Source organism: Procambarus clarkii, chromosome 27 (genome assembly GCF_040958095.1).
Source record: "Procambarus clarkii isolate CNS0578487 chromosome 27, FALCON_Pclarkii_2.0, whole genome shotgun sequence".
NCBI classification, from domain to species: Eukaryota; Metazoa; Arthropoda; class Malacostraca; order Decapoda; family Cambaridae; genus Procambarus; species Procambarus clarkii.
Window position 1 is genome coordinate 29,122,461 of NC_091176.1, and position 16,245 is coordinate 29,138,705.

At 48.0% G+C, this 16,245-nt stretch overlaps 2 protein-coding genes across 12 annotated transcripts in view; one reads left to right on the top strand and one right to left on the bottom strand.

Moving 5' to 3' along the window:
• Nucleotides 1-121: 121 nt before the first annotated feature.
• Nucleotides 122-16,245, bottom strand: part of LOC123762543 (uncharacterized) — a 25,985-nt gene continuing 9,861 nt past the window's right edge. For 2 of the 9 annotated variants that reach the window (XM_069332520.1, XM_069332519.1), the window contains exons 3-12: nucleotides 16,130-16,243; nucleotides 14,572-14,937; nucleotides 13,008-13,440; nucleotides 11,777-12,941; nucleotides 6,828-6,926; nucleotides 6,488-6,723; nucleotides 5,823-6,058; nucleotides 4,453-4,570; nucleotides 1,343-1,470; nucleotides 122-962 (exon numbers count right to left, since the gene is read on the bottom strand). In XM_069332520.1, coding sequence (XP_069188621.1) covers nucleotides 371-962; nucleotides 1,343-1,470; nucleotides 4,453-4,570; nucleotides 5,823-6,058; nucleotides 6,488-6,723; nucleotides 6,828-6,926; nucleotides 11,777-12,941; nucleotides 13,008-13,440; nucleotides 14,572-14,937; nucleotides 16,130-16,243 — 3,487 coding nt within the window. In that variant the 3' untranslated portion in view covers nucleotides 122-370. Of the gene's footprint in view, nucleotides 963-1,342; nucleotides 1,471-1,510; nucleotides 1,658-4,452; nucleotides 4,571-5,822; nucleotides 6,059-6,487; nucleotides 6,724-6,827; nucleotides 6,927-11,776; nucleotides 13,441-14,571; nucleotides 14,938-16,129; nucleotides 16,244-16,245 lie in introns of those variants that run through there. The other 7 variants (XM_069332522.1, XM_069332521.1, XM_045749047.2 and 4 more) reach the window with 4 other exon arrangements.
• Nucleotides 859-16,245, top strand: part of LOC123762546 (carbohydrate sulfotransferase 10) — a 39,002-nt gene continuing 23,615 nt past the window's right edge. For 2 of the 3 annotated variants that reach the window (XM_045749056.2, XM_069332529.1), the window contains exons 1-2: nucleotides 859-997; nucleotides 4,439-4,509. The gene's annotated coding sequence lies outside the window, so the exon portion shown is untranslated. Of the gene's footprint in view, nucleotides 998-4,438; nucleotides 4,510-16,152 lie in introns of those variants that run through there. The other variant, XM_069332531.1, reaches the window with a different exon arrangement.

Consider the following 16,245-nt stretch of genomic DNA (forward strand, 5'->3'; position numbering starts at 1 on the left):
CCTCCAATAAAAATGTATAGCTAGAGGGGAGAGCTGAAGAACGACGATGGAAGTCTAGAAAATGTTAAGAAATCTGCTAATATGAAATATCTTTGGGCGATTTAATAAAAATACAGTAGAGTGAAATATGCGCACATTTGTTTAATACTTTTTAACCAGAATGATTTTTGATTTGTAGAGACAACCGCTAGCTTAGAATTTGTAGATGTAGTCTGCATAGTTATTAAGAACTTATCCAGTCCCAAACTGCCCTCCCCCCTCGGACGAAAAACCTAGATCACTGACATTTTATTCCAACTAGATAGTGCAAGCAATGTACAATTTTATTAAAGTGAAAGGTCATTGCATTGAAGACGACCAAATAAAACTGTTAAAGATCCATCCCAATTGTGACTTGATACACAGCTTCCTCTTCTCGTCTCACAGTCGCCATGAACTTGGCTCGCAAGCTAGTATTTTCTGTTTTCCTTGTGTCCTCGGCCTCCACCATGCAGGTGAGGCCGTCCAAGCCCAGTATGACGCGACCAAGGCGGAGGGCAGGGATGTCCCCCACGTCTCTCACTGCCACACACAGGTTAGGACGCCCGCTAGAGTCATAATTCACTATCACGTCCCCTCGCTTCACTCCGCCTGTAGCAGGTGGGAGCCCGTACCCTCCGTCCACCACCTGCACACCGGGGAAGCTAACTTTCACTGCCAACTGGGCGGACGGTGTCCCAGAAGCGCCGACTGTTGAGTAGGAAGCCACGAGACGTGTCCTGTACTTCCCACCCATCATCAGCTGCTTCTCCACCAGTGTAAATGTGTCTTCACAGGGAGCGAAGCCTTTTTGACGTAGTGTAGCCGGAGACATGGTGGCGACGCGACGCCGGCGCTTCAGGTACTCTCTTATATGGTCTTCAGCCGGCACCATGATCATAGTCATGTCCAGGTGCTCGTGGTCACTCACTTGGATGAAGTATCTACCAAGACACCATATTTAAAATTAGTGTCAAATGTGAGTATAAATCTACTTTTAACTTAATATTTGTATTTATATTTAAGTAACATTCAAAGTCTGAGGAAACGACTGGATAATCCAACCGTTCTTTAAGGTTATGCTCGTCACCACAGCAGCCAATCATAAGGACACGTTCATCAATTTTAATAAATAATTTTAAAGTGCTGTCAACCGCGGGAGAATTATCAAGGCCACCACAAGATCCCTACTGGCCCTCCAATAATTTATATTTAAGCTTTAATTAAAAGTATATTTTATCCTTAAACAATTCAGAGTAACGTAAGCCCTCGGTGCACATACAGAAAATGGAGTACATTGATGAGTGTGTGTATCGCGTCTCACCTGATGTCCGGGTTGAAGATGATGTAGGGGACGAGGGTGGAGAGGACGGCGTGGCGGGCGTTGTGGGGGAAGGGCTCCTCCGTCGCGCCCCCACAAGGTCTCCCTTTACCTGGGCTCGGGCTCCGCTTCTGCAGAACATGCAGTCGTTACGGGCAACACCATTCTACTATAATAATATTAATGTTTATTACGAGTTTATTAATATAATCGGTCCCCCATGGGTGTTCGGACGCGACCCAGTTGACAGTGTGGGATGCGAGTCTCATGTTAGGCAAAAGCAGAGATGATAGACGGTCTGAATTTCTCTCCTGATCCCTGTAAAAATACATGGCATTATCCACTCCGGTTTGTTTCTGTTGGAAGACTTATCCTGACCCAAAAATAAATGGGTAGAGACTTCCTCTGTGGGAGTTTAAACAAAAATATATATCTAAATATTTAGTGAATTATTACAATGGGTGCGAGAACCATACGAAATACTACAAAATTCTTGTAGTGAAAACCTTCAATGTCAAATGAAATTCTGAAACTAGATATCTGTGTGTTCAATCATGTGTGGTGACAATTGTGTAATTATGTTAAGATGTCAGAAAACCATGTGTAATTAAATTCGTTCACCTACACTATGAGAAGACCCGTGGGTATATAGCAGGGACCCCGGGGGTATATAGCAGAGACCCCCGGGGGTATATAGCAGAGACCCCCGGGGGTATATAGCAGAGACCCCCGGGGGTATATAGCAGAGACCCCCGGGGGTATATAGCAGAGACCCCCGGGGGTATATAGCAGAGACCCCCGGGGGTATATAGCAGAGACCCCCGGGGGTATATAGCAGAGACCCCCGGGGGTATATAGCAGAGACCCCCGGGGGTATATAGCAGAGACCCCCGGGGGTATATAGCAGAGACCCCCGGGGGTATATAGCAGAGACCCCCGGGGGTATATAGCAGAGACCCCCGGGGGTATATAGCAGAGACCCCCGGGGGTATATAGCAGAGACCCCCGGGGGTATATAGCAGAGACCCCCGGGGGTATATAGCAGAGACCCCCGGGGGTATATAGCAGAGACCCCCGGGGGTATATAGCAGAGACCCCCGGGGGTATATAGCAGAGACCCCCGGGGGTATATAGCAGAGACCCCCGGGGGTATATAGCAGAGACCCCCGGGGGTATATAGCAGAGACCCCCGGGGGTATATAGCAGAGACCCCCGGGGGTATATAGCAGAGACCCCCGGGGGTATATAGCAGAGACCCCCGGGGGTATATAGCAGAGACCCCCGGGGGTATGTAGCAGAGACCCCCGGGGGTATGTAGCAGAGACCCCCGGGGGTATGTAGCAGAGACCCCCGGGGGTATGTAGCAGAGACCCCCGGGGGTATGTAGCAGGGACCCCCGGGGGTATGTAGCAGGGACCCCCGGGTGTATGTAGCAGGGAACCCCGGGTGTATGTAGCAGGGACCCCCGGGTGTATGTAGCAGAGACCCCCGGGGGTATGTAGCAGGGACCCCCGGGGGTATGTAGCAGGGACCCCCGGGGGTATGTAGCAGGGACCCCCGGGGGTATGTAGCAGAGACCCCCGGGGGTATGTAGCAGGGACCCCCGGGGGTATATAGCAGGGACCCCCGGGGGCATATAGCAGAGACCCCCGGGGGCATATAACAGGGACCCCGGGGGCATATAGCAGAGACCCCCGGGGGTATATAGCAGAGACCCCCGCGGGTATATAGCAGAGACCCCCGCGGGTATATAGCAGGGACCCCGGGGGCATATAGCAGAGACCCCCGGGGGCATATAGCAGAGACCCCCGGGGGCATATAGCAGAGACCCCCGGGGGCATATAGCAGAGACCCCCGGGGGCATATAGCAGAGACCCCCGGGGGCATATAGCAGAGACCCCCGGGGGCATATAGCAGAGACCCCCGGGGGCATATAGCAGAGACCCCCCGGGGGCATATAGCAGAGACCCCCCGGGGGCATATAGCAGAGACCCCCCGGGGGCATATAGCAGAGACCCCCCGGGGGCATATAGCAGAGACCCCCCGGGGGCATATAGCAGGGACCCCCCGGGGGCATATAGCAGGGACCCCCCGGGGGCATATAGCAGGGACCCCCCGGGGGCATATAGCAGGGACCCCCCGGGGGCATATAGCAGGGACCCCCCGGGGGCATATAGCAGGGACCCCCCGGGGGCATATAGCAGGGACCCCCCGGGGGCATATAGCAGGGACCCCCCGGGGGCATATAGCAGAGACCCCCCGGGGGCATATAGCAGAGACCCCCCGGGGGCATATAGCAGAGACCCCCCGGGGGCATATAGCAGAGACCCCCCGGGGGCATATAGCAGAGACCCCCCGGGGGCATATAGCAGAGACCCCCCGGGGGCATATAGCAGAGACCCCCCGGGGGCATATAGCAGAGACCCCCCGGGGGCATATAGCAGAGACCCCCCGGGGGCATATAGCAGAGACCCCCCGGGGGCATATAGCAGAGACCCCCCGGGGGTATATAGCAGAGACCCCCCGGGGGTATATAGCAGAGACCCCCCGGGGGTATATAGCAGAGACCCCCCGGGGGTATATAGCAGAGACCCCCCGGGGGTATATAGCAGAGACCCCCCGGGGGTATATAGCAGAGACCCCCCGGGGGTATATAGCAGAGACCCCCCGGGGGTATATAGCAGAGACCCCCCGGGGGTATATAGCAGAGACCCCCGGGGGTATATAGCAGGGACCCCCCGGGGGTATATAGCAGGGACCCCCGGGGGTACATAGCAAGAGTAAGCTACATACTTTTAAGCAACCTTAAAATCTTTTAAAACTTGAAAATAAAGGACAATGCAGAATGCCTATTGGCCCATACGAAGCAGCAGCTATTTATATCCTCAAAAACTGAATATATATATATATATATAACCTACGATTGAAATAGTCCACAGATCTCACTTCTATAATATTTTCCGGTAAACTGTTCCATAAATCAGGAAATCCAAAATCCAAATCGGTATTTACCCAGGTCTTTCCTAAATCTTGACTTATGAAATTGATACCCATCAATCTTACAGTCAGTAACCCCCTTCGGCCGTTTCTCTGGCACAGGGGGCGAGACGTACCCTGGCTGACGGGGAGACCTGAAGGACGTCCCGGCTGCGGAGCGGACTCTCCGACAGGTAGGGCTGGAGAAGGTGGATCAGGTGAACCCACGGTGTTGGCATTACCCAGTCCCCCATCCTGTACCAGAAATCACAATACTCTGTAGAGATCAACGATTGTTTGTTGGGTGTATAGTTCACACTTATTACAAGAGTGGGGGGGGGGGCAAATGTATACAAATCAGATTCATGCCAGTAATACGTATGAGGAATATGAACCAAGTGTAAACACTGTTTTACTTTCTCCAACAACGCTAATCACCCCAGAATTAGTACTGTGCTAGAAACTGTAGATTGTTTAATGTAGGCATTTCTGTCGGAGCCTCTGGCAGTGTGGGAGTCGACAGTGTCACCGTAGAGACACTATGACGGTGTATACTTCAACATACTATTTAAAAACCACTCTACCGGAAAATGCCTAAGTCGTAGAATATAAATCTTCTGATAATTAGTTATAGATTTATTTTCACTAACAATTGTTCTTCATTAGCTTTATTATACCCTAGTAACACCCCTACAGTGCGTTGAATACCAGGCCCTCACAACGATGTAGAGAGAGACTAAAGTAAGAATAAACTATCCTACTATATTGAATCGCCACTTCCGGTAGTCATACTGAAGGAACCATTGTAATACCCCAAAGTCGCTGTAATTAGGCGAGGGGGGGGAGGGGCAGAAGCATGCTTTCGGAGGGGAGGAAGAAGTTAAACCACAAGCAATGGGCTCGTTCCTCACCTTACTACTCTCTTCACCTTTCTCCCATTCTCTTCCCTTCTTCCAAAATCCCTCTCCTCACCCTGTATTTACATCTTCTCCCCCCCTTCTCCTCCCCCTCTCTCTCTCACTCTCTCAGTCAGAAATTTGAAAATTTAATGTTACGAGACACTGAAAAACAGGTAAATAACTTAATAGAAAACTTGACTTCATGAAAATCGCAGGGGGTGGGAAGAGGGGTCACTATAATTGCCGATATTTCTTAGTGTGGCACTGAGGCCAACCCCTAACTGGCTTGAGTAAGTTGAGTAAAGCTAGCCCCAATATTTTTTTATGAACGCGTCTTACCATTAAAGAAATACATCCCATTAGCCAGCTTAGTACATGCACTATTATCATTATTATGCTTATTAAGTTTCCTCCTCTCTTGTACTCTTCAGTGCTTTAACTTTCTGCGACAGTTCCTGGCATTATTTACGTCTGTAATGTGAATCTTGATGGATTACATTGTTTGGAAATTGGCACACATGCTGGTTGTATCGTTGGAGGTGGTGAACACCAACCTGAGGAAGACATTATCGGTGATTGTAGCGAAGTGTGGAACAGTGATCACCAACCTGAGGTAGACTTTGTCCGTGGCTGTGGCGAGATTGGCGAGGAGTGAACAGCGTAAGGAGAGGAAGACGAGGTCGTCCCAGTCATGCTGGTGCTTCTCCCACTCCTGCAGCTGTTGACGAATCCTTCTCAGGTTCCGGCCGGATGCCACCACTTCCTCCACCTCCTGCACCACCTCCGCCAGGGACGAACAGTCCTTCAAGCGTAGGCTGGAGAAGATGGCCTCGTTCACAGTTGTCTGCGGGCAGTTGCTGTGATTAGGATACATGTAACGGGTTGAAGAGACGAGTTTAGTGGGAGGAGCGTGGGGCGTGCGCGCCTTACCAGGCCCTCGCACACCGAGGTGGCTCAGGCTGATGTTCGCGTCAGTTCATGACAACGATAAATTGATGACAAAATAATAATAATGGTCTGACTAATATTCTGGTGCAATTAAAACAATGACTTCACACAAAGTATCAGGTTGTCAAGAGACTTCAGGCAATGGGTGGTGAGATTATTCGCGACATTATTTCGTGGTTCACACAATGTAACTTTAAGCATTGAACATGTAAGTTATTGATAAATGTAATACGTCTGAAAGCTAAGATAACCTTTTAACAAATGTATCAATGAGCCTTCCTGAAGCACCTAGGGGCACATTTGACTAAAGGTACGCGGAGCTCACCTGCGTAGAGTACGAGATGTACTTGGAATAAACTTGTGTGAGCGTATCGTGGAGGGACTTGAGAAGCGTATAATGACGCAGGAGCGTGACGGCCTCGGTGCGTAGGGTGGCAAGGGAATCTGGGGTGTCGAGGACTCTGTGGGCCTCCTGCTGCTGGTGGGCCACCACCGTGCAGTCCCGACACACCACCACCCGGCACTTGACGCAGTAGAAGTTGAGCGCCGCGCCGTGGTCCGCTGTCCAAACGCCAAGCTCACGTGAATTTGTAATAATTTGAAATGATGTGAGTTTTATGCAGTTTATGGTTGATGTACTTTATGTTTACTGGTTAAGTACTCACGGCATGGTTCCTGGTCCTTCTCCAGGCTGCCGGAGGTGAGGCAGTGGAGGCTGGTTCGTGCCGGCTTGTTGGGTGTGCAGCTGCCGCCCTCTCCGCTGCCTGCAATATGCATCAACATTAGGCGAAACTGTCAATATTAGCACAGTGCCGGCAACAACTTTTACGTGTAAACATTAATATTAGCACACGTAGCTGTAAACATTCCAGGGTGCTGCACTTTACCATGTTACTGAGCAAGTAACCCAAACGCGTCCAAGTAAGCGCTTTTAACACTGAAAACTAAATTATAAGCAATTTGCTTATATTATAGATATATGTTTCTCAGGTTTTATCCTTATCTGTTTCATGTCCCATCCCTTCCCATCCTGGCTGCCCTAGTGCCACCCCTTTCCATCCTCCCTCTCCCTCCCTAGCACATGTGCCATAGCACACGTGACAGGCTACGGTGGGAAGAGAGCTGGTTATCTGCACAGGAACACTGGGTGTGTGGCAGGTATCTGATTCTCAGAGGGAAGCCAGGGCTGGTTATCTCTCTAGGAAAGCCTGCCTTCCTGTGTAAGGGAGGGGAGGGAGGCGTTACAGTGCATGTGGGTGGGGAGGGTAGCGTTACAGTGTATGAGGGAGGGATAGGCAGGCGTTACAGTGTATGAATGGAAGGCAGATATTACTGTGCGTGGAGGGAGGGGGAGGCAGGAGCTACAGTAGCACTACAAAACTCGCACGAGAGTTTATCTAATAAGCGAGTCTACACATGAGGGTGCAGGAGCAGATGACCTCTGATTCTTGTTGTCAGTCTTGGAGCTGATAACAAAAATCAGAGGTCATCTGATTCTTGGATCAGAGGTCATGTGATCATAAGTCGAGTCACCACGGGGGACTTCTTGCACCCATAATCCAGAAATTTTCCAATGGCGATAATTGATTTAATTGCCCATCTCGTCCATAGTTCGTTTATCAGTCTCTGATAAACCTGGGACGCGCTACAGAACACTTGGTCAGTGTGTGTGTACGGGTTCAGGTAGAAGGCACTATGCAAGATCATACGTTGACTCCAGTAATGTTCTTTTTAATACTCCGTATTCTCTTCTCAGCGGCTGAGGGTCCTCAATCACCTAACCGGAAGTGGCACCCACATTTAATATTAAAAAAAACGAACTCAAATAATGTTATAATATACACATTCATAATATACACATTCATAAATTATATATTTTTTTTCCGTGTCGCGGTGTAGTGGTCTAGGGCGCTATTTTGGAAGTACCAGGTAAGCGAGTTCGAATCCTCCTCAGGGCTCCCACTGATTTTCTTTATATATATATATATATATATATATATATATATATATATATAATATATAATATATAATATATAATATATAATATATATATAATATATAATATATAATATATATAATATATATATAATATATATATAATATATATATGTCGTACCTAGTAGCCAGAACGCACTTCTCAGCCAACTATGCAAGGCCCGATTTGCCTAATAAGCCAAGTTTTCATGAATTAATTGTTTTTCGACTACCTAACCTAACCTAACGTTTTCGGCTACCTAACCTAACCTATAAAGATAGCTTAGGTTTGGTTAGGTAGGGTTGGTTAGGTTCGGTCATATATCTACGTTAATTTTAACTCAAATAAAAAAAAATTGACCTCATACATAATGAAATGGGCAGTTTTATCATTTCATCAGAAAAAAATTGAGAAAATATATTAATTCAGGAAAACTTGGCTTATTAGGCAAATCGGGCCTTGCATAGTAGGCTGAGAAGTGCGTTCTGGCTACTAGGTACGACATTATATATATATATATATATATATATATATATATATATATATATATATATATATATATAATATATATATATAATATATAATTTATTTTATTTTTTTTTTTGCATGTATATGTACATGTACTCGCCTAGTTGGGCATGCGGGGATTGAGCTCTGGCTCTGGTCCCGCCTCTCAACTGCCAATCAACTGATGTACAGTGTTGTATACATCGTATACACATGTATTGGTATATTGAGATCACACTATAATCCGCTTGAATATATCCATAGAAAACTAGACTTACACCTTATAACAGTGCCAGGCCCGCCACCAGGCAAGGTCAGTACCAAGCCCGCCACCAGGCAAGGTCAGTGCCAAGCCCGCCACCAGGCAAGGTCAGTGCCAAGCCCGCCACCAGGCAAGGTCAGTGCCAAGCCCGCCACCAGGCAAGGTCAGTGCCAAGCCCGCCACCAGGCAAGGTCAGTGCCAGGCCCACCACCAGGCAAGGTCAGTACCAGGCCCGCCACCAGGCAAGGTCAGTGCCAAGCCCACCACCAGGCAAGGTCAGTGCCAGGCCCACCACCAGGCAAGGTCAGTGCCAGGCCCGCCACCAGGCAAGGTCAGTGCCAAGCCCACCACCAGGCAAGGTCAGTGCCAAGCCCGCCACCAGGCAAGGCCAGTGCCAAGCCCGCCACCAGGCAAGGCCAGTGCCAAGCCCGCCACCAGGCAAGGTCAGTACCAGGCCCACCACCAGGCAAGGTCAGTGCCAGGCCCGCCACTAGGCAAGGTCAGTGCCAAGCCCACCACCAGGCAAGGTCAGTGCCAAGCCCGCCACCAGGCAAGGCCAGTGCCAAGCCCGCCACCAGGCAAGGTCAGTGCCAGGCCCACCACCAGGCAAGGTCAGTGCCAGGCCCACCACCAGGCAAGGTCAGTGCCAGGCCCGCCACCAGGCAAGGTCAGTGCCAAGCCCGCCACCAGGCAAGGTCAGTGCCAGGCCCACCACCAGGCAAGGTCAGTGCCAAGCCCACCACCAGGCAAGGTCAGTGCCAAGCCCACCACCAGGCAAGGTCAGTGCCAAGCCCGCCACCAGGCAAGGTCAGTGCCAAGCCCGCCACCAGGCAAGGTCAGTGCCAAGCCCACCACCAGGCAAGGTCAGTGCCAAGCCCGCCACCAGGCAAGGTCAGTGCCAAGCCCACCACCAGGCAAGGTCAGTGCCAAGCCCGCCACCAGGCAAGGTCAATGCCAAGCCCTCTACATGCAGGAAACACTTCACTCCACTTACAAAACAATACTCTTGATACTATACTTCTCTGGAGCTGAGGCTGTCTTTAATCTGAGCGTTTATACAGAAATGTGTAATATTGGCTCAGCACTATACACAGGATGTTATCGGAGGTCACTGAGAGGTGTGAGGTTGAAGGCTCCACACACGCTGGAAGTGTGACTGCCTCGTCCTGGTAGATGAACCCGCCACGCTACTCCATCCCGCGTCATTGTTCATCATCGCTTCCTGTTTCCGCTCGTTCCTCATCCGTCCCTCATCCGTCCACTCTGCTACGTCGACAGCTTTTGGTCCCATTTTCTGTGTGATCAACAAGTTTCCTTTCCCCTGACATTTTTGTTCTGACGCTCAGGTCTTCTGACTTTACTAATTATTTTCGGATGTTGGATTCGCGGTATTGTTAACATGGTTACCAAACCTGCTAGAGTCCATCGGATGTAACTCTTGGTGATGGTTCTGTAGTTGACTCACTTATGATTGCGTCCCATCTCGTCTCTCTTAAAGTCTAGTTGTCATTGGTTGGTTGTGAAACAGCTTGAAAAGTGCTTCTAGCACAAGCCATATGACAGATTACGTGCTACCTCAATTCCTGGTGGAGAAACATGAGTACTACTAATAGAGTACATAAATCCAACTACGTTGGTTGCCCTCAGTTTCTTCAGATGGCTGATCGAACCTCCTCATCTCCATCAACACTGCCACTCTTCTGGTCAAAAAAAGGTGTCCAGCAGCTGGACACCCTCATAGATATTGTCAAGCAGTATCCTCCCCCACGATAGCAGCCACATAGTAAGGACTGACGGTTAAATGCGCACTCAGCACACAGTATATCCTTTCACGACCAAGGATCACATTCACTCCAAAAATCTACCACTTACGGGCTATTCATGCCCATGCCACCTTTTGGGTGGCGTAATCGTCATCAATCAATCATAAGCCTCATCTGCAAGTGATTTGGCCCTCCGTCAGGCGAGCCAGAGCCTGTGGGAGGAGGCCCCTCCAGGATGCCTCCTAGTAGGTCTCCCTAAACCGAGTCAAACAAATGTAATGGTTTTGCTATTCCTTAATATTAATCATTTTCCTTATGTATAGCAAACCATAGGATTTGTTTATATACGTTTTTTAAATGATTGTGTATGACTTTAATAGCTTGATTGACATTGTCTTCAGTCTTTGGCTCAATATGAAAATCTATAAGTTTTGAGGGATGACCTGGAAAATGTATATTTACCTGAGTTTACCTGAGGGCCACTAACACTAGTGATCTCGATGAGGACAGGAAGCCGGCGGCTTGTCGAAGGTCCCCCCCCCCTCTTTGCCTTGATGATCTTTTCCAGCTGTACTGTACTTTATATGTTAACAGAGTTTTGGCATTTACGGCTTCGGCGGGTAGGTGGTTCCATGGGCCTATAACCGTGTGGGTGAAGAAGCATCTTCTGTTCTCAGTCCTACGCTGTGGCTTGTTGAGCTTGAAACTGATGCTCCATGTTTGTGTTACATCTGATCTTCTGAAAAAATTTTCCGGATAAACATCCTCCAATTTGTTCAGTATTTTATAAATTTCAATGAAGTCCGCTCTGTCATACCTGGTTTGCTGTGTTGTTAGCCCTGTGGCTCGTGTTGAGGCATTCGGGGCATATATCCAGGCATACTCCCTATGCAAAGAGGCATATACCCGTATTGAGGCATTACCTCTGCGGCAGTACCTTGGAACGATTAGATGTAAGCTTCACAGCAAGTATACAATACACGGAAACAGAAATGCTAGTCTAAATTAATAAAATATTCTCAAATACAAAATACAAAGAATACAAAAGTATTTCGATGCGTCTCTATGCAAGAAGCTTGCGACCATAATTGTGCAGGAGACACTTACCTTGTGGCTGGGGTCTGGGGGTCGTCTGGGTCGTGGAGCCGGAGGCAGGTTCCTTCACCCGCTTCCTGACGAACCCTGCTCTGCTAAACTTAATTCGATTTCGATGGGAATGCAGCGTGTTGTTGTCGGTTGCACTCAGCAAGGGAGGCTTGTGCAGAACTCTCAGGCCGTCGGCAGTTTCTGTTGTAGTATTGCATATATCATCTTCGTCATAGGTATGTGCAACATGAGATACGACAGGACTACATCGAAGACTAGTACTCATGCCACTGCTATCTCCTAATGTAATACCATCGGCAGAATTTTTATTGAAATCTAATCTGTAATCTTCATTCTGGAATGGGTGTCGGTTCTCCTCTTCAGTTTGTCTAGTGACCGTTTCATCTGACTTCTTAAGTTCCTGGCTATCCTGAAATATGCGAGCCAGAGCCTCTTGAGGAGTGAATTGCCTGGTGTCCAGGAGCGTTCGGCGGGTCGCAGTGGTGAGGGAGGTCACAGACGAGACTGTCTTGCTCGAGTGTTTACTCCTGGGAGGCTTGGCTGGCGGGGCTAAACGACCGGCTTTAGTTCTCCGTTCATTATGTTGTCGAAATTTTACTCGATACTCGATATTATCAACCAGTTTGCTATTTCTCAGTGCTGTGGCATCCTTGTCGTTCATGTCAATATCATGCGAGTCGTTGCCGCTGGTAACGGTCTCTGCTGATGTTACAGCACCGGCTGCAGAATTTGTAGTGCTTCTGAGACGAGTCCCTGAATTTGTACTTTGAGAGGCTCCGTCAATTTCTGGATGTCCGTTTCCCGTGGGATCCTCAGATGGCGGGTGGCTTGCTGATAACGTTTCCAGAGAGGATTTCTTTAGAATTCTTTCATAAGGTTGTGTTGAATACTGATCGCAATTCCTGAGGAGAGGTATTCTCAAATTTAATGAACCATCTTCTTTTTGTGTTTGTTCATTTATTTCATTATCTTCATTTTGTGTCACTTCGTGTACTACTGTTTCATCATTCAACGAATTGATGTTAGTTATTGTGTCGTCATTCGGCCCCTTTCTGAGCGCCTCCGATGTGTCATTGAATGTTTTAACACGCGCCAATATCTGTTGCATCAATAACTTTTTTAGTGTCTTAGTTCTAGCAATGACCGACCTCGTTAGTGTAGAGGTCTCGTTACCCGGGTGTTGCTCGAGTGTTGAGGCCTCGTTACCCGGGTGTTGCTCGAGTGTTGAGGCCTCGTTACCCGGGTGTTGCTCGAGTGTTGAGGCCTCGTTACCCGGGTGTTGCTCGAGTGTTGAGGCCTCGTTACCCGGGTGTTGCTCGAGTGTTGAGGCCTCGTTACCCGGGTGTTGCTCGAGTGTTGAGGCCTCGTTACCCGGGTGTTGCTCGAGTGTTGAGGCCTCGTCACCCTGTACATTTCTACAAGGCGATTGAACGTCTTCAGCGGCAAAACTCTTCAGGGTGAAGACAGTGTCCCCAGCCGTATCAGGAGGATTCTCGTTGTCGGCAGAGGAGTCGCTTTCTAAAGTGCCGCCGCTGAAGTCCAGAAGTAGGTGGTACTTAGTCTTGTCATCCCCCTGGCACTCTACCTCAGCAGTGGCACTAACGGTGGGGACGGAGAGGGGAAGATGTCCCGACGAAAACGACGCCAGACTTTGAACATTAGTACTGAAATAAAGTAAGAAGAATTAATATTTATCTAAAAGATGGATAACCCAAAACACACGAGAGAAGCGGTCAATATTACTCACAGAGGATACAATGATAAGACTTAAGTTATTCAAAGGCTGCAACACCGCAACATGCTGCGAGTTCTTGATGCAACAGCAGCATAACTCCAGCAGACGATGATGCACTAGATCAAGCAGTCAAGGCCAACACCCTCTCTGGTATAAGCACTTTTATCACGTGTAAGCGGACTCTAATGAACATTTAAAGTGTTGCTATATGCAGTATATAATTGTGTGATGGTGGACACGCTGGTGCGCGGGACTCTCCCCCTTCCCTTCTTCTCTTTCTCTCCTCTCTCTCTTCCTTCTCTGTCTCACCTCTTCCTCGCAGAGGGTCTCTATAGATTCCGATATTTCTTAAGGGGCTGTACTTGGGCCGACACTGGCTGGCCTATGACTCTCGTGTCCCAACCCGTTCTCTTAATAGAGCGTCGCATTTTGACGCTTACTTTACCTAAGGAAAAAAATCGTCGCACTAGAAAATGGTAGCAGCTGACATGCTGTCCCGTTTTCTGTGTTGGGTCCTCTGATAGGTTACGATTGAGCACTTTAGCACGAGTATGGGGTGCACAATAAACTAGCCGCCTTCGGCTGCAACAATCACAAAGCACGACACTTTCTTGACGTTGGGAAACCTTAGGAGGACCATAGGGCTGCATATACACTCCATGTTTCATGTTGGAAAGTTGGGTGAGACTGACCCCAAGACTAGCCCCCCCTCCCCTCCCTCTTTCTCATATATATATATATATATTATATATATATATATATATATATATATATATATATATATATATATATTTACGGGAATTTTCTCAAATATAAATAATTATATATATTTATTTATTTATATATTTTGGTCTTCAGTTATGGAGAGGTGTGTAAGCAGGTATCTTCCAGTTTTGTGCATTAAAATCAGTTTACTTGCTTATATATCTATGTTTACAAAACAAAACTCTTTTGTTAGAACAGCATTTAGCATATATGTCCCACAGTCAAGACTGGATGGAAGAAGAACGGGAGTGATGGACACACCCAGTCAGTGATGTCCGGACTCTAGGTAACTTACCTCCTGCTGGTCATGACTTCGTCGTCTTCTGGGACCTGTTTTCTGACATCTTGGACTAGTTTGTTCTCTTCTCTTTCTTCGTTGGTTATACTCCCTCGCTCTATTTCTGCGTCTCCCTCCACACTTGTCGTTCTCTCCGCACTGCTTTCTCGCTCGTTTTTCCTGCCCACTGCGTCATCATCCGAGAGCTGAGCATAACCGTCACCATCACTATTACCGTCGCCATCATCACCACCAACACCACCATCTCCATCAAAGGGTCCAGCAAGAACGACTTCTTGGCGTTCTTTCTCAACACAGTGTTCCTCGCCCAACAGGAATGGTGAAGGCGAGGTCGTCGATGGTGCCTCCGAGCTCTCGTCCAAGCTACAGCAAGACAAAGGTAGTGAGGCGAGAGGTTCCCCCTCCCACGTGTAATGCAAGACAACTAAGATAAAGTGGGCATATACCTACATAACCCGTCCTCGACTTAAGTCCATTACATCCAGCGGTCGACCCCACAGACGCATTCATACATTTTAACATGCTGCTCATTCAAAACGGGAATTTTCTCAAATATAAATAAATATTATAATATATTAGCACATTGTGCATATATAGACATAGGTTAGGTTAGGTGTTTAGGTTCTGTTGGCGATTATTTGTATTTGTAGTACGTGGGTGAAGCATTTACAGCGTTGTGGTTCTAACAAAATTCGTCAGTGAACCGTTTGTTCCGGAAATGTTCGAACGTCACCAGTTGTGAGTCGTGTGTAAACCGTTTTTCATGCATAAACATGGGGTTTGGCGGGCGCATGGAATGGACTTTGGCCTTTGTCTATGAGGACAAAGGACGTCCTCCAAACAAAGACCCAAAATCCACTCCATGCACACACCAAACCCCCCATGTTTATGAATTAAAAACGTTAAAATTGTTAACGTTTTTAACATTATGAATGTTAAAATTGATGAATGCGTCTTTGGGGTCGACCACTGGATGGAATGGACTTGGTCCGAGGACGGGTTGGCATTTAGAGAGGTGGGATTCGAACACAGGAAGTAAACAAAACACGGTTCGAGAAAAGTTCAAACTTCAGCAGTTGTGAGTCGTGCAGCCTGTACAGTACGTCCGTCCTCAGGACGGGCTGCTGGCCTTATAAACAAAGGCCAAATATTCATGCAGCAGCCAACCCCTCCTCCCCCTATCCTGTTTATAATGAAAAACGCTTTACACACAACTCACAACTGATGACATTCCAACATTTCTCGAACAGTGCTTCGCTGACGACCTCCTTTCAAGTGGCAGCTCTGTAAATGCTTCTCACACGTACTACAAATACAAATAATTGCCAACAGCATCCAAACACCTTACACTTAACCTACACCTAAATATTCACAATATGCTAAAATATAATAATATTAATTTATACTTGAGAAAATATCTATTTTGTATGAACAGTGTTAAAATTGATGCTTGTATCTTTGGGGCTCGGCGCTGGATGGAATGAACACAACCTGACGACGGGTTGGAGTCGTGTGCAAAGTGTCTTTCAGTCATAAACAGGAAGTTATACCAAACCTGCAAAAGCCACTTGTAGAAGTGGAGCTGGGTCCGTCACAACCATCAAGTTGATTTTGATTCAATGGGAAGAAAGTGTCAAGTAGACTGTCCCGGACGACGCTCTGGGCTAACCT